The sequence below is a fragment of the Hypoxylon fragiforme genome, assembly GCF_022984875.1.
Source record: "Hypoxylon fragiforme strain CBS 206.31 chromosome Unknown GGS25scaffold_2, whole genome shotgun sequence".
NCBI classification, from domain to species: domain Eukaryota; kingdom Fungi; phylum Ascomycota; class Sordariomycetes; order Xylariales; family Hypoxylaceae; genus Hypoxylon; species Hypoxylon fragiforme.
This window is the reverse complement of record NW_026054757.1, coordinates 4,264,983-4,285,045: the sequence shown is the minus strand read 5'-3', so window position 1 is coordinate 4,285,045 and position 20,063 is coordinate 4,264,983. Positions and strand designations below refer to the sequence as shown.

Sequence of the window (20,063 nt, the reverse complement as noted above, 5' to 3'; positions counted from 1 at the left end):
AATTTGTTACGGTCGATACTAAATTGTTAGTGAAGCTAAATCAGCATCAAGCTTACTTAATCATACTGCCCCACCATAGACGTTCATTATGTAACGCTGGACCAAGCTTTGACCACCTCTACAATCTTTTATCCTTCAATGTTCAAAAATCAATGTTCAACGTTATTCTGGATCCATCGTGACTTGATTCTTCGTGGCCCACTACATGCTCCAGTACTAGTCTGGATTACCCCAGAATTTAGAACATGGACGGGATCTAAAATAAAGCTTCCCCGCAAATCGCGTAGGCCTGGCCTAGGTTATTAATAACCAGGCACCTAAGAGGCAGGAAGGTGTTGCTGGTTATAGTACTTCGTACATGATATTCCTTAACCAGCTCCAAGATGTTCTCTGCCAACTCTACTGTGGCCCTCAGTAGACACTCAGTCCTTCTCAATACTCCACCAAGGGGAACATGTTCGAGAATCATAAGTCTACGTTTACATCGACACTCTAGATGTAGCCAAGAAAGTCTCTCACGATCGAGGGCTTTTCATCATTTCTCACCTAGATTCGCAACAACCAATTCTTCCAATCTCATCACAGAACAGGAACTCAGTCTCTTTTACGATCTTATTAAAGATCCTCCCGCATCTAAACCTCGAATCCAAGATGGCCATTATCATGCTCTTGCGAGTAAAAGCCCTGACTTGAATGATACACAAAACGCGGAACAATCTAATAATGACCGCCCCCGGAATCCATTTCAAAGAGCCCTGGAGGCACTGCAACGCAGGGAGACTCGACGGCTGCTCATTCATCTAGCACAGATAGTTCATATGGACGAGGAAGAACTACAAGAAACGATTGCTTATTTACCTCGAACAACCTTCACTGAGTTTCTCCGCTCGTTGGATCCTTTGTATATTGCTATACATGCTGATCCAACCAATCCCACTTATGTACCCTTTGGAATGTATCAAACCCTAAACATGGGATCGATTATTGATCCTTGGGGAGTTCGGGAGCTTTATTCTCAATTACTTGGACGTTTGATGGTTCTCGTGTCCGCATTGAAAGCTTCGGGTCGAGTTTTACTAGCGGAGGAGTATATTTATCTATTCAGGTGTGCTGGTGCCGCATCTGATCCCAATGGCGCCAAATGGCTGTGGGATGAGATGCCTCGCACTGAAGCTAAGGGATGGAGACAGACCGATATATTTACCGAATTCATATGTGCTCGCTTCCTCACGAGACCCCTATATACCGGCTATGATAAAGTTAGGAGGATGGTTTTGCCCCGGAATCTTCATAGATCTCGACTTACACTGAACTGGTTTCGTGTTAATCAATTAGATCGACTAAGATTCAACCTTCGACGCCGTAAACTGTTCTTTGGACTCAACAAAACCATCGAGCATGCTGAAGATACCATGCGAATGATGAGGAAAAAAGGCGCGCCGACAAGACTGTTTAATAGGATAATTACTGACGGTATTCCAGTAAACGAGGCTCTGTTATGTGCTTGCATGATTGGCTTTGCACGGGTCGGGTCACTGAGGTTCATCAATTCTAAAATATTAAGGGATTACTTTGGGGTTCAGCTAGATTTACCGACATACGATGACGAGTCAGCGGATTACGAGGATGTGGTAGAAAACAAGCAACACCTTGACCCTTCTTACCGTGTTCAGCCCACGATACGTCTCATGCAAGCTGCTGTGGAGACTTATTGTTCCAATGGAGAGATTGCCACCGCCTTCAAGGTGGTTGACCATTTGTCGCAAACATACCGCATACCGATTCCCATCAACATGTGGCAGGACATGCTGGAATGGACGTATATCATGAGTTCACCACCAGCGTCTACGGCGTGGAAATACGCCGGGATGCCTTCTAAAATACCCAACAGCAACACGATAGAACTAATCTGGAATGCTATGATATCCCCCCCACATAACATACAGCCTGGCTTCGACCAATACAATATTCTTATCCGAAATCTTCTAGGGCGAAATGGATTTGGCAATTTTCTCCCGTACATGAGGATAGCCATCGAGTTCTACGACGACCAGGTGAAAGAGTACCAAGCCGCCACGCTGGAGTATGTGCAGATGAAGCGTGACGGAGTACAGGTCCAGGAAATCCTCCATCGATACGAGCAGGCCAAGCTCAGGAAGGAAAAGATGTGGTACGACATCTACACCTGGTGTCGCGGGTTCCTCGCGAACGTGCGCAGCTTCAGCCTCGATAACCCCCTCGTGACCGTGGTCATACCGAATTTCGTCCGCGAATTCCGCCGCTTCGTCCCGAATCCAACGAGATACAGGACTTCTACCGGATACGCTTCCCTGGTCGATCCCGCGCACGAGTACCCGAGGGTCTCGGTGAGCTACTATCCGATGTACGTACCGATGTACGAGAACATGCGGTGGGTGCAGCGCAGGGTGAGGGGCAGGAGGCTCGCCGTGCAGTCGAGTCACTCGCTGGGACAGCAGGGCAGTTCCCACGACACGAGGAATATTTTGGCACTTCTGAACTCGCCGTCTCCCGTGGCTAGGAGGCGGCTAGAGGCGATGCTAAATGAGCCGGAAGATGGGCCGCAGAATGTTGATGTTGATACTGATGAGACAAAAGATGGTTCAGAAGGTGTGGTTGATTTTGATGATGACGACGACGATGACTATTAGGTTTAGTAGCAGCTGGCTTCTGACTACTAACTTATATATTTTGGTAGAGGCATGAGTGGTAACTACATAGCACCTAATATATAGGTACGTGTACATGCCTAACCTTAGGTATATATACACGACCCCCAAGCCTGTGAATCTTTTATGGCAAGGGGCGTAAATCTACTGAACACAATTTCTTGGTAATATGTTCTTGGTATAGATGCAATATGATATTCGTCACCATTAACCCACATCCCCTTTTGCTTCTAAACACCCGTTCAAAAGAACCTTATCATCACGTCTTCACCTTCTCCAACCTCAAATCATTCATATACATGTACCGACTCAGCGCAATCCACCCCCACCTAAACCAAACCATCTGGCTCCGATGCGCCTCCGTCATCGCCCTCCTCCCCGCCCCGTAGCTCTCCCTGCCCCCTCCCCCAAGCCCCACCATGCTCACCAGCGCCCCCGGGTTCCCCCTCTCGCTCCGCGTGTGGCCCGCGACCTGGTTGTCGCCCCGCACGAAAGCGATAGAGAGGATTGTGGCCAGCACGTCTAGGAAGCCGGTGTACTTGCGCAGGAAGTTCACGGTGGTTAAAGTGTACAGGTCGACGGGGGATGCCCAGCCCGGGTAAGAGCGCACGAGGGAGGAGGTGAAGAAGCGGGCGCCGTGGTAGAGGGATATGTGGTTTGGGTGCGAGGAGACGCCGCGGGAGTCGAAGGTTATGAGGGCGTCGATGGTGGCGGTGGGGGCGGTGGTGTTGGAGGAGGAGGAGGAGGAGCGCTTGGATGCTGGTTGTGGTGGTTGTTGGGTGAGGTTTTGCGGCGCGAAGGTGCTGGTGAGGAGGGCAGAGATCTTGGAGGCGTCCCAGGTTGTGGTCATGGAGTCGGGGAAGTCTCTGTGTGTGGGCGGTGTTAGCGATGAAAGGAGTTATTTCAGGTAGCAGGCGAGCAACTTACGGGCTGTCAAGCACATGCACGTCCTCCTCACTGCGCAAGCCAAGCAGCATGCCGCTCTTCACCAACTCCTTCCTGCGGATCTCGCCCAGCCCGTCGGCGTTGCCGGAGCTGAGACACAGGATCTTGAGGTGGTTCCCCGCCTCGGGGCGGGTCAGCGCGAGCACAGTGGGCGCGAAGAACATGGCCTCGTCGTCCGGGTGCGCGATCAAGAGGCACACGCGCTTGTTGCGCAGCATGGGGAGCCGGGTCTGCGCGACGGCGGCCGTGTAGATGTATAGGAGGGGCAGGATGACGGCGAGGACGGCTAGGTTCGAGAGGGATAGGATGGCCATTTTGGGGAGTTTGTCGTGATCCCCTGACCCTTTCCTGTGACGATTGATCTTAGATGTTGGGCCGAGCAGTAGGTATAACTAGTATATGAAATGTGAAGTGATGATAACTAGTTATGGATATTTCAATTGTCACATAAATTAAACGTGGTCATGCATGTAAGCAGTGTTTGAGATGTGCATGTTGATTGGTTACTTTCCTTTTTTTCCAGCTAGGATTACGTAGCTCAACCATTGGAGCTTCAAGCTCCCATTACGGGCACTACCCTAGCAGCCCAGCACCACCCACTGCCATGTGGTACGTAATGTATTTTTAACATGTGCAAAAGGTACAGCTGTACATCTTCGACATCGTGATGAACACGCGACCATTTCAACGTCAACGTCAACGTCAACGTCAATATTATATGTCCTGAATTTGACTTTTCTCAAACAACCCCCATTGGCACACTTCATCATGGTGCAAACCCGCAGGGGAAAAAAGGCGGCGAGCGAGATCAAACTGGCATATCCCGACCTTTCCGGTCCCAGCGAAAAAACATTGCTGCAGTTTGCTCAAGAACGAAATCTCTTCAAAGAAGCCGAAAGGAAAGAAAAGAGGAACAAAAGAAGAGAGAATCTAAGTGAAGATGATGATAGTGGCGATGAGGATGGTGACGATGAGGATGAGGGTGAGGAGGAAGAGCTCCTATCCCCGACCGCTGATAAAATCTTGGATGCCATTCTCTGGAGCGTCAGTTTGGCCATGTTGCATTTCACGCTAGATGTGCTCGTCCAGCACCAATATGCCATGTACATCATATGGCCCCAGATTATAACAAGGGCAATGCAAGCTTTTGCCGGTAAGCTTTTACTACCATATACCTCACCAAGGATAACTCAAGCTAAGTTCTATATGCACCATACAGTCTTCCTTTTGCTTGTATATGTGCTGCATCCACACGCCTCATCCCCAGCCTTTGTGCCTGGGCTGCCCCTTAGATTCCAGGCTCCCCTTCGGCAAGCTATTTTCTTTACCGCCAGCATTGTTGCGGGCTGCTATTTGATTCACATATCAAATAAATATGGCTATATTGCTGTTATGAAGCGGTCACCTCCCTTGGGCTGCATTTGGGTCTGGTCTGTGATTGAGCTGAATCTAACACTTTCCGTGCTATCTTTGGCTTGTGCCCTTGGCTTCTTCGTCCAGGGCGGCTACACAATCAGAGCGCCGTACTAGTAGAGCAAGAAGACCTTCTAATAGAGATGTTACATTATCGAGGTGTCTCAGTGCTATCGACCCCTTTTTGATCTTAATTGCATCTAGATCACCAGTTATCAATATGTACGACTAGTTGTTTGGTCCGTGTTCTGTCTCTACTCCTAATGATATCTATAAACTTGGGGATGAGCAGTGCGATGATTCACGAGTTCGGCTCGGGGGTCATGATCCAAGCCGTGGATAAACTGCGATACCCCGTCACGTGATGCCCATTAATTTCAACGTCAACCTCATTCCGGTAAAGGGTACTTAGGGTTCGTTTCTTGTGCTATACTTACAGCTCAATGAAGAGGTATAGGTTAAGTCACCTACGTATCATGACAATGGTAAACCACCTACCATCACGCGAATATTCCACAATTTGGCGTACCGAGACCCCTCCTTGAGCCTCTAAGTGTGACAACTCAGGGGACGTATTCAGCGTGATATAGTATCTTTCAGTAATTTACTCTAATCTAAGTTAAGACCTGTGATACAAGTATTAAAGAAGCTACCATGGCCAACCTTTCTTCTCAGCAGGATACGGATGTTACTTGTATCAAGACAGTTCATCCGTGCACCCATCTTCCCGTAAAGACATAGGTTGCCCTGGATACCTATCACTTGTTTAGTCTACAAATTAACATCTAAAGTCAAATTGAGGAGTTAGGTGCACTAAAAGGTGCGTAGAAACGATGCAGTATATTTGGCACATTTTTGGCTTGAGCAAGTAATGTTCCCCTCGCAAATAGACTGCCTCAGATATCTGGGTGCATATAGAGGCTCCTATCGCGTGTTAGCGATGAATATTTTGGGTGCTAAAGGTAACTCATACTGTGCAATATAACTCTATTATGTTGTTCCCTTATTCTTTGGCTGCGTGAATATAGTTGATGCGTTAAAGTCCACCCCCACAAAAGTCACGATCCCCCCCTTCTCATTCCTTCCTAAGGGTGTAACGGCTTGGCTACAACCTACTCTAGAACGCAGGTTGGAAACCGCCTCGTCTGGTGTCCTGAGGTACCTACGTCCAGGTGCTTAAGTACTTAACATGATCAAAACGTACACCGGTTAGGCACCTCGCAACAGTTACAACATATGCTCTCAACGCCATAATGGTCGATGATGCCTCAACCTTTGCGCCCTAGATGAACTTTCTGAATAGTTGCCTGAGTAACCTCAGTGCCGTTGTCAATCATCCTAACTATAATTACGACCTATAAAACGCCTTTCTGCTTTATTCCATCCCAGCAACATTCAATATTTTAGGAATCCTCACGATGGCCAAGTATTCGGGCTTCCTTCAAGAGCTCTTCAAGAAGAAGGGGAATGGCAGGGTAAGTCCGATTTTAAGTTGACATCCCTAAGGAACACTGTATGATATTCGTCTATGTGGCAACCCGCAACCACGCCCCAGGGCCTCCTTCCAACACTGGAGCGCTAAACCTTACCCTCTTATACTCTTGCGTTCAAGCATAGCCCACACGGAATCATACCTCCTCATCCTCACCCCCATCTATCTGTTTACCTTTCCCTTAAGTAAACACGACCTTGAACCACCAAATTGTATCCCTTATCTCTGAAAGATTCCCACTGACTGGAAATATTCCAATTTGCCACTCCTCTACCTGCGTACTCTATACACCATCCGTTATCTTCAAATCCACTCATCACTCATGCCTACCTACGATCCCCGAACCTACTGCCTCTTCACCATCTACCACAAAGCCCAGCACCCCACCAGCGTGCGATACGTCCACCTAGTCCACACATTTGCTGACTCCGACTACGAATCCCAGAACTCTTCCACATCCCCCTCGCCATCCTCCTCCAGCGACAAGATGTCGAAACCCGACAAGTACAAGCCCCCCTCGGAACAACCCATCGCCGTCCCCGCCACCGCCACCAACAGCAGCAGCAACTGGAAGCCGTACACGCAGCCGTACACGGGCGCCGGGGCTCAGCGCAGCGGGCCCGACGGGAACTGGGTTGCGCAGCGCCGCGTCGTCGCGGACTGCTCTGTCCCCTCGCACGCGGCGCCGCCGCTGTATATTGTTGAGCCTAGGAAGGTTGGTGGCGGTAATGGCAGGGAGAAAGCTAAGGACAGTGTTAAGGGCAAGGATGGGGTTAAGAACGAGGGGAAGGACAAGGGCAGTGGTGCCGGCGATGAGCAGGAGAGATTCGACTGCAGCTTTCCTGCCAGCGGCTTGAACTTGAAGCTGCTCGAGGACCTGGCGAAGGGTGGGGAGCGCAAGTGAAGAATGAGAATGGGTAGGTTGTTGCTTCTTACCTAGGTACTCACACCCCCCTACCTACATACCAAGTTTTTTGAGAGTTTATCTTCACTAACTAGCCGAAATCATCAGATCGGATCATCGCAATGGTATCAAGACAAGATACTCCCTAGTCTTCACCAGCACCATTCAACACCATTCAGCACGAGCCATGCCCCTCATCAACGGGGGGGTGAACTTCCCCCTTTTTTCTTTCTTGGAACTTTCTCTTGGCACGAAAGGAAATTAATGTTTTGTCAAGGCATTTGAGGACGAACTACTTAATAGGCGAGATGAGCTTGGACTTGGAATGCGTACTGTACTTGCTGCACATTTGTTGGCGGTTACCTAGGTACGAAGAAGGTTCAAGGACAGAGGAGATGAAAAGGGATGAAAAGGAATTGGTACGGACTAGGTTAGGTTAGGTTCGGTGGTGTTTTTGCGTTAGCATCTTGATATTACATCCTCTTTAGGGTTGTATCCTATTTGCTTACTGATCATAATTATTGGTCGCTAGTTGAGCCTGTTGAGCTCTACAAATTGTAGAAAGAATTCGTGCCCCTTAAAGTTACATGACTTCTTACTATGTAAGACCTAACTTACCTAGCCTAGTGCTTAGTACCTAACTCATGAAGATTAGACGGTGGCATAATGCCCTTATTAAGTGCACCTTAGTCCATAGCGTGGGGAGATCTGGTCTCATAATAGCTTTTTCTTTTGGTGGTGGTGGCCATCTTCATATTTTGAGCCAGTGTCCCCTTTCAGGGGTTGCTAAAAGGTGACAGTGTCGACACAGTACCTAGAATCTTTTACTCTAGCACGTGAACTGTATACCTCACCCCTATCCCCTTTCCCTACTTACATAATCCACTCTATAACTACAGGCTATGGATCTCCAAGGGACGTCTCCGACTGGTACGAACTGCCATGGTAGTGTCCGAGCAGGTTACTCATGTGATCCGACGCCTAGCCACTGATCAACGCTTCGTGACCTGCCCGGACCAAGCTCTCGGGCCCCTGCATATCGCCGACGCCCGTCCAGTAGAACAGCCCGCCGAGTCCCATCTTCTTGACGTACTCGGCTTTGAGCCTGACCGTCTCGGGGACATCGAAGCTGACGAACCCCTTGCCGCCCGCGGAGTGGTCGACGTAGCTTGCGGCCGCTACGTTGTGATCGACTGATGCAGATTGGATCCACTCGCGCGGTAGCTCGTTGTAGTCTGTTTCTGCAGCTCCCTTGAATGGCTGGCCGATACCGCGGGCCCCTACAAATGACCGGGCATAGACGGGAACACCAATAATGATCTTGTGCGCCGGAAAGCCTCGAGACGTGAGGTAATTGACGCCACGGTGACACGAGTTACGCAGAGCTGGGTATACGGCATCTTGGGCGCCTGGTTGGGGTAGCAGCTGGGCGTGGTGACCCGAGACGTCGGTCCAGGGGCCGTTGAAGTCGTAGGCCATTAGGTTAAGGCTATCTAGGAGTCTCGCTGCGGCGCACACGTCAATGTTCTTGAGACAGTATTCACCGGTGGGGAGAGCTGTGGTGATTAGAAACCGCGGCGAGGGTAAGACCTCTCGCAAGGTGCGGAGCATTTTGATGTAGTTGGTGCCCTCCTCGGGCGTGGTCGGGTGCTCCCAGTCAATATCGACACCGTCGAGGTGCCAATGCTCGACGAATTGCTTACAGGACTTCGCGAACGCGACGCGTCGTTTGGGGTCTGCGGCTATGCCGGAAAACTCTTGGCTGCCGCTGCCGCCACCAACCGAGACCAGTGTCTTGAGACCTGGCTTCTGGCGCTTTAGTTTTGCCAAAGCGCGTAGACAGCCTTTCTCCCCGTCAGCTTCCTTGGTGCAGTCGGCAAATTCATCCAGGTATTTAAGGGTGCCGTCATCGTTTAGTCGGACAAAGGCATATAAAACTTGGTTGATACAGTCGAGTGGGAGATAAGAAGGCGCAAAGCCCTTGTAGATGCGCCACGAAGGGTAGTAAGCGGCATTGATGAGGGGTTGACTAGATGACATGATGAAAAGCTTGAGGACACACACTGCTGCCACTACGGAGCTGATAGTAAGGAATTTACGTATAATGTTGCTTGTTTTTTGAGGGGGTTTTGGGCGTTTTTTTTTTCAATCATTAACGAGGGACTTTACCGAGTGAGAGAAGGAAAGAGAAAGCTCTTAGGTGAAAGAGAGAATGATCAGAAAGGCAAATTTATGAGATTTGAAAAATAGGAGTCAAGTGAATACTAGGTGCCTAGGTATGTTGATGCTATACCAAGCTGGTGTATACAAATGGTCTTAGATTTTGGATTATATCCCCAACTAGATAGATTGGTGTATTGGGCAGTTAGAAGGGATGGATACTGCATTAGGGATTCAATCCATTAGCAATTACCCTAAAGCTGAGCTCCCTGGCGTACACTGAATGTTAGGTAGGCCACTAAAGATCCCTACTATGCAGCTGCCAGCAGGTAAGTGCCACAAAGCAATCCATGTAGACCAGCATATGGCATATGCAGTAGGACTTCATGACAAATGTATCGCGATTTTCCCCGATTTAAGGTTCTCCTAATGTACTCCCTAATGTACTTAAGGTGAATATGCATGTGCCGCCCCCTTTGTGAGCTGGCGAGCTTGATATTGAGTAATCCGATCGATATCAACATGAGACCGAAATGTCGTACCGTATTTCGTAATAAATTATCGTTACTGACTTAATGTGTGACAATAGAGATGACAGCAGGTGTATACCAACTATATACCGGCACTGTATGCTGCTTGTTGCTTACTGCCCTCCCCCCCGAAAATGTTACAAGACACGAGCATGATTGTGTCTGATTCCGAGCAATGCATTAGTAGATGTATATTTGCGACTCCAGTTATTGTTGGCAGCCATGACATGGTTGTATCATGTTGGATTGATATGTAGAAGATGAAAAATTAGAAAGTCCAAGTCGAAAATCAAGTCTGGAAAAGATGAAGGTGATGTTGCACAAGATTACTAATACTCAAAATGTGTGTCGCGGTAGTAACGGTTACCTAGGTACCTACATACATAGTACTACTCCATCATTATATTCTACTAAAGAATATGTAATTAATGCTATGAAAGGAATGAGAACATTGAAAGGTGTTCTCTATGAAAATATCCCTAATTACACGCCCGCTTAGGTACACACACATGCATCAAACTGTGGCCTATCCTTGCCACATACCTAGGTTAGGTACATAGATTTGTAACGATTAATTTGGCTTCTTTTTTTTCTTAATCCAATTCCAATTGCTCCAAAGTACCAACAACATTTGTGTTCTGCTATCGAGATTTTGCAGTTGTTTGCAATTCCTCAGCGTGAGATGAGTAGGAGATGATCCTACTCATTCGGTTCGAACATCATCCCTCGAATTGATCTGAAAATGTCTTCAATCATGGAAAGTGAGAATATCGCCGCTTAGGGGCACCACATCTCAATTTTGACATTCTTCACCTCCTCTAGGACCTTGAAGTCCATACCCGTTTGCTTGAATGCGACAATGATCATATCAAATTCTTCGAGGCTTTCTTTATTCCACTCGTCCATGTTAAGCCGAGGGATGTGAGGGATAGCGTATTGCCCGACTAGTGAGTCTGCAAACATAACATCAACTCGGCCTGAGTCGGCAAGAGTCTGGATAAGCTTGAGTCCTGGGGAATTGCTAAGGTGTGATTGGCCCGCCTTGAATCCCACTCCGACAACAAGCACTCGGGGTCGTATAACACCGTCGCGTGATGCAAGATTCGTCCCTGTAACCTGGGGCATCTTCTCGACATGATGCTCTTGTTCAGGTTGCTCAAGCACTGGATCAGTACTGATGTATAGACCATCATGGCCAACAAGAACACGAGCCGCTTGACTTGGTCTTCTTTGAACAGGTCGAACTTGTCCATCGGTGACCTGTTGTGATTTCTCATGGAAGAGCGCATCCAACGCTCGGCGACCAATACGCTCCGGCCGTTGCCACATGGTCTCGGTTGCCATCTTCAACAGAGGAAATGAGCTGTTAGCCAGGAGGTAGTATGGATTAACTGGGATGCAGTGCCCACCGACGCCAAGGCCGGGTGTGTACGGCGTATAACCAAACGGTTTTGTTGCTGCCGCCTTACACACTTCGTAGGGGTCAATATTGTGACCGATGCAAGCATCCGCCATCTCGTTTGCGTATGTGATGGCTACCATTCTTTGGCAATTCTCGTATAATTTCGTCATTTCTGCTGTCTCTGGCGTGGAAACGGGAACGATGGTGTCAAACACGCCTGAGTACAAACGCGTGATGGCGTCAAGAGATCCTGGGACGACATCGTCTAGGCCAGATAAAACTTTCGGAATTGTTTTCATCGGCGGCTCGGTTCGGCCGGGATCAACTCTCTGGAAGACGGTTAGTGAAAAGGCCTAGTGTGTGGCGCTTCATCTCATATTTGGCAACATACCTCGGGAGACATCCCAGCAAAGAACCCCCTTTCTTTAGCTAAGGGCCCAAGCAGTTGTCTCGTCATCCCTATAGCGACTGAGCTTTCGATCACCACAGTCGAACCTGCTCGGGCATATCTTCGAACGTTCATCAACGCGCTTTTGACGTAGGAGGTGTCGATCGTTTTGTCAGCCTTGAGAAGCGTCGGCACGGAAATTAGGAAATGGGTGGCTTTTGTGAGGTCCCGAGGATCAAGACTGAAGCTAGCTCGGCTTTCTTCTCCATATTCCTCCCGTAACTTATGAAGTTGCTCCTTGGAGACGTCAAAGCCTAGTACGTCGTATTTGCGCGAGAAGCAACTGATAAGTTGTGTCCCCACATAGCCACACCCCATTATGGCCACCAGAGGTTGTTCGTCCTCTTCAACCTGGCCATGGGTAGCTAACTTGAAATTTTGTAGGCCCTCTCCTTCTGCGAAGTTGCTCGTATGGGGAGTGCTAGGCGGCGAAAGCTGCTGGTTTGGCCTTTCCACATGGGTCAAGGTATCCATAGCCAGCGATAGGTCACGGACTGGGAAAGCCGTCCGCACTTCCTGAATAATATCGTCTACGAGAAGGGGATGCATCGCGCGTCTCTGGCAACCAAACAAACACTACTTATCAAAAAAATGCGAACAAAGTTTTGTCGAAAAAAATATGTCCTCTCTGGACACGTCTGAAATTGGGAATTTTGAATTTGGGGCCAGTATATTAGGAGGAAATCTTAAGGAAAAGTGCAGCAGATGAAGAAAGGTAAATTATAAGAATTATTCAAGCTGGCTAGGGTTGAAATATAAGTTCTTGGTAACTGACAGACTGACTCGGACACAGTATATCCTTCTTTTCACTCTACTATCTTACTATTGATCAAGGAACAGTAGTCTATATAGGCGAGTGGCTGAATTTGGCTCCGACCTAACACAACGAAAACTCCTCATCGCCATCCTATTTGGTGGATACGAGTTCTTATTTTTGAGTCCGCCCAAGTCTCATGCAAGGTTTCGCTTCTTACAGACACGTGAAATAATGTGCTAATATTGAGGCATATTTACCTACTAGTTCCAGTATGTAAGAGCCCCACCCCGCGAGTCAGTTGTGCTATGATGAATATCTTGATCGTTTTTCATGATATTACCAATGACATTCTAGGGTCCATTCCAGCTCGCTAGCAAGGCTGCCAAGCTGGTTGTAGGAATAGATTGATATGACATGGGTAGGCATCGACTCCCGTCTCTCCGCAGATGATCTGCGAGTGTTGCATACGGCCAGCTCTGTGTTCTTAGCTGCTTATTGGCTCCCCACAACTCGAATATTCCGAGTCGAATATTAGACTTGCTGCTAGGCTTGCAGCCACCCGTTCTTGTTCCTGAGAATGCGTCAGAGTTTTGCCGGACCCTGGCCACAACAGGCACCTCAGTTACGAGATCCCTCTAAGCATCCAGGGGAACAACTAACACATTCATAATGTGTCTACTAGGTTTGTAATCATATTTACCGGCTAAAGCTAGAGAGCCTGTAGTCAGCGCGTCACGGCACTAATTATGTTGCCACGGAGCCCCGCGTGGAGTCTGAAGTCGATAGTCTCTCACCTATGGCTACGCCGAGCTGATATGATAGGTTGCATAAGACGACGCTAGCATTATTCATCGCTGTGGGCTTTGCGAACGCTCTCTGCAAACTCCTATGCTGTGGACTTGAGCTACTAAGCTACTGTGGATCTTGATCGCTTATTATTTCGCTACCTGACTCGGGCAGACATAAATGATGCTCCTGTGGCTCCATACTCTGGGTTTTCGTCTCCGACATCATGGCAACCTACTGTCAAACGTCGCTGCATAGACCGGACTATGCCAAGCCGTCGTCTGAATCTGCAACTTTAAGTCCATTCGGGAACTCAATCCCGTGCTTAGAGAGACTATGTTTACTGGCACATACGTAGCCTGCGTGTGTATCTCGCTGGTAGGGCTTGTAGTTAGTGTGCTTCCCTGAATCTCTGGGGCCTTGGTGTAAAACCCCTGAAACCTCGGTCTTATACGGATGATGTTTTGATGGCGTAGGGAGCTTCTAGCACAATACCCAGCATGTTTTGCGAATTACCTCCCCGACGGCTCACGGGAATTCCTTTTTGGAATTATTTTTTCGATTCCCGCCGGCCCCAGTTGACCATCCTGCCGGGATACTGTACTGCTTGTCATTAAGATATTTACACACCAACCAATCTCGGCGCTATTTCCTCCCGCTTCGGTTTCTCCTTCTTGGCCCCTTGCCACCACATCCTTATTTAAAGGAAGTATATACAAGCAGTGTATACGGTTATACACTTGGTGACTGCTTACTTTAAGACAAACTCTAGCTTCCCTCACTTCTTTCTATCCTAGACTTTCTTAGTCAGTCTTTAGAGTCAAGTCAAAACAAGGTGAAGTCAGTCTGTCACCTTTGACAAGTTCTACACCCTTCAAGTTTGTTTTTTTCTCATTCTTGCGTTCCTGTCATTTGGATAGTCACATCTTAAGCCTGCAATCGCAGGATCCTTTTCGTTTCTTTTTTTCCTTTTTTCTTCTCTAGCACGTTCCTGTCTTCGGTATGAGTTCCTTCTTAGCACATCATAGCAAACCCAAGGGGGGCGATCAATGGCTCACGCCGATGACTCTGCAAGGGTAAGTGAGCTTCTTCGCTTCTTCACAAATAATCACTAATCGTTATATGTAGGCAAATGATAGTCCAATAGCACGCGAGGAATCGCATTCATCCGTAGAAGATCCCTTCTCAGACAGTCATGCCCAGTCTCGAGCATCAAGTCGTTCAGGCTTGCCGCCTCCGAATAATTATCAGAATGAAAAAAATACGAACAGCGATGAAATAGGGGTACCTGCACGGTCGCCACGACGCACCTTGAATCATTATGTCCCTCCCGGCATTTCACCCCCCATGCAGTCAGACTCCGTACCGTCTACATTGCCGCCGTCCCCTGGATCATCCCCATCGACTCCACCCTCCGAGGTTCATTCATTAGCGGATCTCGCCAGCTTCCCTCCACTGACTGTCAATGAAACCACCTCAAAGTTTGCTGCTGATGCTATCGACCCGAAACTCATAGCGAAGGGCAAAAGCAAGGTCGCCAGGCATAAATACATAGCAATAGGTTGCATATTCGTTGCAAAGTTAGTAATATGCCCGCCTCTTGTAACGTATCGATTACTAACAACCTTACCCCCAGCTTTATGTTGATCTTTTCCAGCTGGTACTGGTCCAAGTACTACTATATCTACCTTCCATTCATCTCCTTGCCTCTCGTTTTAAACAGCGTCATGATCTTCGATATTATTGTGTGGTCGATCAAGAACCTGATCTTCCCGCCTAAAAAGATCTTGCCTGAGAATCCAGAGGAGATGGTTTTACTTATGCCTTGCTATAACGAGACCTACGAGGAGTGTTCTAAGTCGCTAGACTCTCTTGTCAACCAAATCAACATTGGCCATCATAAGAAGGCAATCATGGTCATCTGCGATGGCAAGGTACGAGGACCTGGAATGGAGAAGACGACTGGCGACTATCTCAACCAGGATATATTTGTTCATAGGTTCGAGCGACGAATCATCCGCGCTGCCTATGTTGCATGGGATGGACAATCTATGGACGTCGAAATCACGAGAGGAATATACAAGGGTATCCCATACTTCAACATCGTCAAGCAGCAGAATCAAGGCAAGCGAGACAGCTTGATTGTCATTCGATCGTTCGTCCACAATTTCAATCTCCGGCACAACCACCCCAAAGTTATCTTCCGACCCGAATTTTTCTTGGCTATGACGAACTTCCTCGTTAAGGACGCAGGAATGAATCATGTCGAGCTCTTAATCGGAATGGATGCTGATACAGTATTTGCACATGATTGCATCACCAATCTATTGGAAGAATCTCATTATCCTGATACTGTCGGTGTCTGTGGTTACGTTGCGGTAGACTTCTCGCAGAGCAAATGGAACATGATGGCCATATACCAGTCGGCAGAATACACGATCGCACAAGGATTGAGACGTCTCCATCAGAGTCTCGTCACCAAGAAAGTCTCATGCCTACCAGGCTGCTGTCAATTGCTTCGTGTTTGCGACGAGACGTGCGGCGACTTCATTCTCATCCAGGAATTTGGTTATCACCCGAAGCCAACCGACGGTATCATCACACGTATCCGAGCTACAGCTTCCGAGGACCGCAATCACGTCTGCTTGATGCTGATGACTTATCCTCATGCCAAAACACGACAAGCATTAAGGGCCAATGCCTATACTGACGTGCCAAGGAATATGTCTGTCTTCCTCAGTCAACGTCGACGCTGGACGCTCGGCGCGACGAGCAATGATCTCATGCTGTTGCTGAAATCCAACTACAAATTCAACCTGTGGGAGCGGATCGTAGCACTTTCTAATGTGCTGACTTGGGTACTGAACTTCTTCGTTATTGCGAGTTTGGCTTGTATGATCTTTGCATTTTTGCGTAAGTATTTTCCTGTCCCCCTTTTTCGACCTTGACCATCAATGGTACCTATCTCAATGAAAAAAAAAAATGCACGATAACTAACTTCTGACAGATCAACCATTTTGGCTTATCATGGTTTTTGCTTCGGTCATGATTATTCCACTCTTGTACTACCTTAGCCTGGTCTTCTGGTTGACAAAGACCTCCCTCCAACGGCGTCAGTTCCTCGTCGGTCTAGCCATGTTTACTTTGCTGGGCCCCTTCCTCAACATTAGCGTGACACTCTACGCTATCATCTACATGGACAACTTTGGTTGGGGTAAGACTCGCAAGGTCATCGAAGAAACGGAGACGGGTGAAGCCGAAGAAGCCGATGCGCAAGCGCAACACGATCGTTTCGAGGAGGCAGTCCTCAACAATGAGAAGATTGTTGGTACCTTGGTACCTGATGAGGAGAACCAGATGGATCCCGAAGTCTACATGACGCCATTCACGGCCCCTGCTGGAAGTAGGCTCACACTCCCCAGAGCTGACAGCGAGATCCTACAACAAAACTACAGACAGCCAGAAACCGGCCAGCATCCTCCCATTCATTCTACTCACCACCCCCAAGACTTTGCTGTGGCACAGGAGCCCTGGATAGAACAACCACCCGAGATGCAGCAAGTACCACGATCTGTTCCCATCCACCCGACCCATATAACTCATATGCCTCACATGCCTCATATACCACACGGGTTTGTTAGCAATGCAACACAGACCGAAGAGGATTAAAAGTCTTGCTATTTTTTGATTTCGTTCCAAAAAGAAATTGCATTTGGTTTTTATCCTCTCTTGGGATTCACATGCGTGGTTTCTTCTTACACTTCTACTTTTCTTTCTTCCCATATATCCAGGACATAGCCGGTTTGGAACGTTTGTGGGGGCGATAATTACGGGGGAAAATACATGATGGCGGTTTCCACATGTAAAAACAGATGCAAGCTGGCATTTACTTTGATTATTATATGGATGGTTTGTTAGAAAGATACCTATCATAGGTAGATATCAATGTTTTTTGTATACCTAGGCCTCCTAGCTGGTGTCCAACTTGCAGCGCATAACTGGGGAAAATGGAAAAGTCATCTGATTCGAGCTATCACGCTTGTGGTATGGGGTATACAGATTGATGGGGGTCTTGGAATAGACTCCCTTGGTATACTCGTTTAACCTCTATGCCCCTTGTGGCCGAGGAGTAATTTAATATTAATATTTTCACTATGGATTTCTCTACGCTGTATGTGATGTATCTGGTAGTTTCCCTAGTGAGAGCTGTATACGTAGCTAACCTTGACTCGGCCCTCCCGCTTACTACGTTAGCTTCAGGGGTATAACCTACCTATGAAATTATATAAACGTTATCCAGAAGGGCTTATTCAAAGAATAGCTAAGGTTAGGACTTTATCTTGGACATATGGCCTGTCTGTGGGTATGTGGTCCGATGTCTCTAATCAATGGTTGGATTTTATATACCTAGGTACTTCAAAGTAACCGCCACGAAGGTTAAGCCCCCCCCCCCCCCCCCTTTTTTTTTTTTTTTGAAATTCCGCGAGTTCTGCGGTACCTTTCCAAGCTACAGCTATCAGTTTCAACAAAATTCGGGTAGTGTTAGTTGGAATAGTGAGAAAAGGGGGGGGAAGGTAAGGGGAGGGGAATGGAAAGGCAAAACTGGAAAGAGTGTTCAATACATCAGACCACACCATCCTGAAGAGAATAATTGAGCCAGTTTACCTAGAGAAGTTGCTATAGTAAATCATAGTGTTGCAGTTTAGACTGTGCACCTGCCAGATACCTACCTACCTACAGTATGAAATGGTCAATGCCTGCCATGAATTCTAGCTTGGACATATGGCGGCTTTCCCAACACAGAGACACATAAATACACGCATACACTCACAATAATCTTCTGAAGTCCTTGAAGTCACTCAATATCTTAACTAGCAATTATCTAGTGTTGATCCTCTCTCGTCACCTGATTTGTATACTTTCACGTTTCCTGGTATTTGACACGAGAAGTTATATCCTTTTTGAGCCCTATTATTTGCTCGCACGCTTCGAGCAAGTAAGCATTCATTCAAGATGTCGGAGCGAAGAATGCCGCTGCTGCCGCGACAGAGGCAGCGGAGAAAGTTGACGGAATGGGAGAAGCTAGGGATCAACATGCTCAAGACCCTGATTGCCATTCCCATCGTGATGCTCATCGCTGCCCTGGTCTTGATTGCATGCGAGATTAGTGACGGAGGTAAACATTGGAACCCCAAGCCTAAGAACCCCCCGAATGCTACCGTGACAGGGATGCGTAAGGTGTCCCGGATTGCCGGTAGGGGAAAGCTCGGGTAGGTCTCACGCCGCGTTTGTCGTTTTCATATCACATCATGGACCTCTGCCTACCTAGGTACTAACCCGGCTAACCCTATACAAAGTGACATACCTGCGGGCCGGCCCTTTTACGACACGCCGCGCCCCCACCACGGCATTGTGCCGTACGGGGGCCACGGGGTGATACGGACTTGCCTCTACCCCGGCCAGGTGGCGCTGACCTTTGACGACGGCCCGTGGTACTGGACGGACCGCATCTTGGACGAGCTAGCCAAGCACGATGCCAAGGCGACCTTCTTCGTGACGGGATACAACAAGATGCTAGGGCGGCGGATCGACGAGGAGGGGGGCTCGATGTACGCGGAGATGCTGCGGCGGATGGTGTTCGAGGGGCACCAGGTCGGGTCGCACACGTGGACGCACCAGCACCTGGCGAACCTCAGCTCGGAGGAGCGGTTCAACGAGGTGCTGTACAACGAGGTGGCGCTCAACGGCATCATCAACATGTTCCCGACGTACATGCGGCCGCCGTTCGCGGAGTGGCGCGACCCGGGCCTGCAGCGGGACCTGGGCGCGCTCGGCTACCACGTCGTGCTGTACAACGTGGACACGAAGGACTACTCGCACAACTCGGAGGCCGAGATCGAGGCGGCGGCGCGCACGTTCGACGACGCGGTCGACGGCCGCGGCAACGGGTCGTACGTGGTGCTGTGCCACGACATCCGCGAGTGGACTGCGAAAGTGCTCGTGCCGCACATGCTCTGGACGCTCGAGGACCGCGGGTACCGTGCCGTCACGCTCGGAGAGTGTCTTGGCGATCCGCCGGAGAACTGGTACCGCGACCCGTCGAGGACTTGGACGGAGGCGGAGGGGGAGATGGAGATGGAGGGTTAGGGTTGGAGACGTGTAGCTGAGGGTGAGGAGGGGTGGAGATGGTGTTGGGGTTAGGGGGGAAAGGGGGGATGATCCAGTGATGATTGAGCGGACTTACAACTTACAACTTACAACTTACAACTTACAACTTACAACTTACACCTAATACCTTACGTACCTACCTACCTGGGTAAACTACACTTGCGGGGCGAGTGAGCGAAGGAGCGAGCGGTGCTAAGAAGGAAGAAATAGTTATAGATATTAATTTGTATTCTCGTTCTTGTTTTCAGTCTCATGCTCATGCTCCTGCTCATTCTTATTATTAGTCATATTATTATTAGTCTGTAGCTCTTAAAACTAATTAGGTACCAACCAAATCATAAATTGTCGGGGTTTTACTAGAAGCGTTTTGT

At 48.5% G+C, this 20,063-nt stretch overlaps 8 protein-coding genes across 8 annotated transcripts; 5 read left to right on the top strand and 3 right to left on the bottom strand.

Moving 5' to 3' along the window:
• The first annotated feature begins 150 nt into the window (after positions 1 to 150).
• On the top strand, positions 151 to 3,084 carry GGS25DRAFT_478821 (uncharacterized protein). Its single transcript, XM_049259975.1, has one exon. The coding sequence runs from the start codon at positions 384 to 386 to the stop codon at positions 2,667 to 2,669; it is 2,286 nt and encodes a 761-aa protein (XP_049120743.1). The 5' UTR covers positions 151 to 383; the 3' UTR covers positions 2,670 to 3,084.
• GGS25DRAFT_518857 (LmbE-like protein) lies at positions 2,947 to 3,946 on the bottom strand (the record flags this gene model as incomplete). Its single annotated transcript, XM_049263605.1, has 2 exons — positions 2,947 to 3,553; positions 3,615 to 3,946. The coding sequence occupies 2 exons, from the start codon at positions 3,944 to 3,946 to the stop codon at positions 2,947 to 2,949; spliced, it is 939 nt and encodes a 312-aa protein (XP_049120742.1).
• Positions 3,947 to 4,168: 222 nt separating this feature from the next.
• On the top strand, positions 4,169 to 5,334 carry GGS25DRAFT_478817 (uncharacterized protein). The gene is made up of 2 exons (XM_049259974.1): positions 4,169 to 4,785; positions 4,852 to 5,334. Exons 1-2 carry the CDS (start codon positions 4,401 to 4,403, stop codon positions 5,160 to 5,162), a joined length of 696 nt encoding a protein of 231 aa, XP_049120741.1. The 5' UTR covers positions 4,169 to 4,400; the 3' UTR covers positions 5,163 to 5,334.
• A 1,260-nt stretch (positions 5,335 to 6,594) lies between these two features.
• On the top strand, positions 6,595 to 7,846 carry GGS25DRAFT_529567 (uncharacterized protein). The gene has a single exon (XM_049265297.1). The coding sequence runs from the start codon at positions 6,860 to 6,862 to the stop codon at positions 7,439 to 7,441; it is 582 nt and encodes a 193-aa protein (XP_049120740.1). The 5' UTR covers positions 6,595 to 6,859; the 3' UTR covers positions 7,442 to 7,846.
• Positions 7,847 to 7,954: 108 nt separating this feature from the next.
• On the bottom strand, positions 7,955 to 9,696 carry GGS25DRAFT_153227 (glycoside hydrolase family 18 protein). Its single transcript, XM_049256418.1, has one exon. It carries the CDS (start codon positions 9,479 to 9,481, stop codon positions 8,423 to 8,425), a length of 1,059 nt encoding a protein of 352 aa, XP_049120739.1. The 5' UTR covers positions 9,482 to 9,696; the 3' UTR covers positions 7,955 to 8,422.
• A 976-nt stretch (positions 9,697 to 10,672) lies between these two features.
• On the bottom strand, positions 10,673 to 12,696 carry GGS25DRAFT_153199 (nucleotide sugar dehydrogenase). The gene is made up of 2 exons (XM_049256417.1): positions 11,923 to 12,696; positions 10,673 to 11,872 (listed from the first exon to the last, which is right to left on the bottom strand). The coding sequence occupies exons 1-2, from the start codon at positions 12,528 to 12,530 to the stop codon at positions 10,909 to 10,911; spliced, it is 1,572 nt and encodes a 523-aa protein (XP_049120738.1). The 5' UTR covers positions 12,531 to 12,696; the 3' UTR covers positions 10,673 to 10,908.
• A 1,877-nt stretch (positions 12,697 to 14,573) lies between these two features.
• On the top strand, positions 14,574 to 17,193 carry GGS25DRAFT_518852 (glycosyltransferase family 2 protein; the record flags this gene model as incomplete). The annotated part of the gene is made up of 4 exons (XM_049263604.1): positions 14,574 to 14,600; positions 14,653 to 15,104; positions 15,161 to 16,437; positions 16,532 to 17,193. The coding sequence occupies 4 exons, from the start codon at positions 14,574 to 14,576 to the stop codon at positions 17,191 to 17,193; spliced, it is 2,418 nt and encodes an 805-aa protein (XP_049120737.1).
• Positions 17,194 to 18,406: 1,213 nt separating this feature from the next.
• On the top strand, positions 18,407 to 19,702 carry GGS25DRAFT_529563 (uncharacterized protein). Its single transcript, XM_049265296.1, has 2 exons — positions 18,407 to 18,794; positions 18,882 to 19,702. The coding sequence occupies exons 1-2, from the start codon at positions 18,538 to 18,540 to the stop codon at positions 19,669 to 19,671; spliced, it is 1,047 nt and encodes a 348-aa protein (XP_049120736.1). The 5' UTR covers positions 18,407 to 18,537; the 3' UTR covers positions 19,672 to 19,702.
• The last annotated feature ends 361 nt before the right edge of the window (positions 19,703 to 20,063 follow it).

Excerpts from the sequence above, each read along its gene's own strand:
- GGS25DRAFT_153227 (XM_049256418.1), bottom strand. The coding sequence starts at position 9,481 with ATGTCATCTAGTCAACCCCTCATCAATGCCGCTTACTACCCTTCGTGG.
- GGS25DRAFT_529567 (XM_049265297.1), top strand. The coding sequence starts at position 6,860 with ATGCCTACCTACGATCCCCGAACCTACTGCCTCTTCACCATCTACCAC.
- GGS25DRAFT_478817 (XM_049259974.1), top strand. The coding sequence starts at position 4,401 with ATGGTGCAAACCCGCAGGGGAAAAAAGGCGGCGAGCGAGATCAAACTG. Across the intron at positions 4,786-4,851 it reads GGCAATGCAAGCTTTTGCCG|TCTTCCTTTTGCTTGTATAT; the intron begins GTAAGCTTTTAC and ends TGCACCATACAG.
- GGS25DRAFT_478821 (XM_049259975.1), top strand. The coding sequence starts at position 384 with ATGTTCTCTGCCAACTCTACTGTGGCCCTCAGTAGACACTCAGTCCTT.
- GGS25DRAFT_153199 (XM_049256417.1), bottom strand. The coding sequence starts at position 12,530 with ATGCATCCCCTTCTCGTAGACGATATTATTCAGGAAGTGCGGACGGCT. Across the intron at positions 11,873-11,922 it reads GCTGGGATGTCTCCCGAGGT|CGTCTTCCAGAGAGTTGATC; the intron begins ATGTTGCCAAAT and ends CTTTTCACTAAC.
- GGS25DRAFT_529563 (XM_049265296.1), top strand. The coding sequence starts at position 18,538 with ATGTCGGAGCGAAGAATGCCGCTGCTGCCGCGACAGAGGCAGCGGAGA. Across the intron at positions 18,795-18,881 it reads GCCGGTAGGGGAAAGCTCGG|TGACATACCTGCGGGCCGGC; the intron begins GTAGGTCTCACG and ends CCCTATACAAAG.